We start from the raw sequence: 2,285 nt of genomic DNA, 5'->3' as shown, positions 1-2,285 counted from the left end.
GAGATCCCCGACCTGCTGAGCACAGTCAGGGCTCTGCATGATCATCATAGGCAAAAAAAGGGACAGAAGAACCCAGATCCTGAAGCCTGACACTGATCAAACAGGGATCAGTATCAAAACCAAAACACTCTCCACCGCAGAAAAACATCTCCGCTCTTTGCGTCACCCAGCACAGCCCCCCCCCAAACCAACATTCAAATAGTCAAGAGAGACACAGGCCCCAGGTAAGGGGATACCCAGCACATTTACATCCCTGCACCTGCCCTGTGCCCACAGCAGCGGCACCAAAATCCCCCCCAGCAGCAGCAGCAGCTCTATAAAGCTCCTCTTGCCATCCCTGACACTCCACCAACAGCAGCCACTGACCTGCCTCAGGCTCTGCTGCCACAGCCCCCTTGGCCAGCACAGCTCTGCTCCCCAGCTCGCACCATGGAAGCTTGTCACCCTCCACAGCAATCCAATGGCACTTCCCATGGGGCCATGGCTTTGGCCATCATCACCCTGGAGGTGTTTGCTGGCACATGGATAAATGCTTTCATCGTTTGTGTGCTTTGCATTGCCTGGGCCAAAAAGAAAACCCTGAACTCTAATGAGAAGATCTTGCTGCTGCTGGGATGCTCCAGGATTTCCTTTTTATGCTTTGCATGGGTATACCACTTCCTTTCAACAATTTTTCCTAATTTGCCTCATTTTCAAACCATACTTCAAGTCCTTGCATCCTTTGGAACGTCTTTGAATTATTCCAACTTGTGGATCTCAGCCTGTCTTTGTGGTTTCTACTGCATAAAAATTGCCAATTTCAGGAACAGCTTCTTCATCTACCTGAAAGTAAAAATTGACAGAATGGTGCCCTGGCTCTTGTTGGGGACAGAGATTTTAGCCCTGGCTATAACCATCATTACCTATGTCCTCAAAGAAACTCTACAGAGGAGCAACATCACTTTCACCTGCCAAGAAAGTTTTTGGGAAGTAACTATCAGGATGGATAAACATCTTTTCCCTTCTCGTTTTCTTGCTGGCCTTGTATTAACTGCTTCATTCATGGTAGTCACCTTTTCTGCTGTTTTCCTTCTCTTTTCTCTCTGGAGACACAAGCGCATGATGCAGAACAACTCCATGAAGGACCTCAGCATGGATGCCCACATCAGAGCCATGAAATCTGTCCTCTCCTTCTTAGTAATGTACAGCATCAACTTTGTATGCTTGATATTGAAAATAATTTATACCACGAAGAAAGAAAATATCATGACACTCCTTATATACATATATTTGTATGCTTTTCCAGGTGTTCATTCCCTTATTCTGATTTTCAGCAATCCCAAGCTGGAAAAAGCACTGCTGAAGTTTCTCTCCTGTGTGAAGTGGGAGTTTTTCATGAAGTAGGAACTCAGAGAGAAGCTAGAGCCCATGCAAAATGATGATCTTTTACGGTAGAAAACAAGTAACTTCATTTCTGATGCAGCTCTCCAGGCAGTGTAGATGATACTGATGTTCACTCTTTAACATCCAAGTTAGGACAACTTCATTTGTGTCTTTTGAGCTAAATTATTGTGAGCTAAATTTTATTATCATATTGCATTATTATCATATTTAGATTCAGCTAAACTTTGAGATACATTTTTGTTATTAACAAAGTCATTTAGCCCCGATGGTAGGAACAATGCCTAAGCCCCTGTGTGGTGAAGGGATTAATTTGGGCATGAGAGTCTGCTGGTGGGGTGATGGACCATCAGGCAGAGCCCTTTTACCTCTACCTGGGCTCAGTGGAAGAGGGAGTGATGCTAAATGAAGTGTGCAGCCCCTGCCCAGGACTCACAGCCTTTGCAATCACAACCCTGGGTATCCCTCACCTCCACCGCAGCTGGCTGCCCACCACCATTCACCATGGCAGCAAGGAGGTGTTTTGACTGCAGCCTCACCTGCGTTTCTCCCAAATCTATCAATCTGCCATTTCAAATCCTCCCTGGCAGAGGATGAGACTATCACCCCACTGTGCAGACAGGACAACAGGATTGCTTTGCTCTCCTCCCCAAAGCAGGGAACACCTCATTGTAACGATTTGCGCTTTTGGTTTTGTCATATTGTACCCTGGTGAAATTCTGTTCATAGGCCTACCTAGTGGTGAAGTTGAGCTTAATGAATTATACTCATTGCTCTTCCCTATTTTTTTCTTCTTTCATAAATATTCTTAGAGCTAGTCCAGTCAGTGTATTTATTTGTAGCAATTCCAAATTTGTATTTCTACAATAAAGTGCATTAATTGTGATTCTGTGACTCTGAAAGTT

At 44.8% G+C, this 2,285-nt stretch overlaps 1 protein-coding gene across 1 annotated transcript; it reads left to right on the top strand.

The window, feature by feature from the left end:
• Positions 1 to 341: 341 nt before the first annotated feature.
• On the top strand, positions 342 to 1,383 carry LOC102070402 (taste receptor type 2 member 9-like). Its single transcript, XM_005497744.4, has one exon. It carries the CDS (start codon positions 430 to 432, stop codon positions 1,381 to 1,383), a length of 954 nt encoding a protein of 317 aa, XP_005497801.4. The 5' UTR covers positions 342 to 429.
• Positions 1,384 to 2,285: the final 902 nt, after the last annotated feature.

This window comes from Zonotrichia albicollis, chromosome 3 (assembly GCF_047830755.1).
Source record: "Zonotrichia albicollis isolate bZonAlb1 chromosome 3, bZonAlb1.hap1, whole genome shotgun sequence".
Taxonomy (NCBI): Eukaryota; Metazoa; Chordata; class Aves; order Passeriformes; family Passerellidae; genus Zonotrichia; species Zonotrichia albicollis.
The sequence above is the reverse complement of the archived record's forward strand: the minus strand, read 5'-3'. Positions and strand labels throughout refer to the sequence as shown.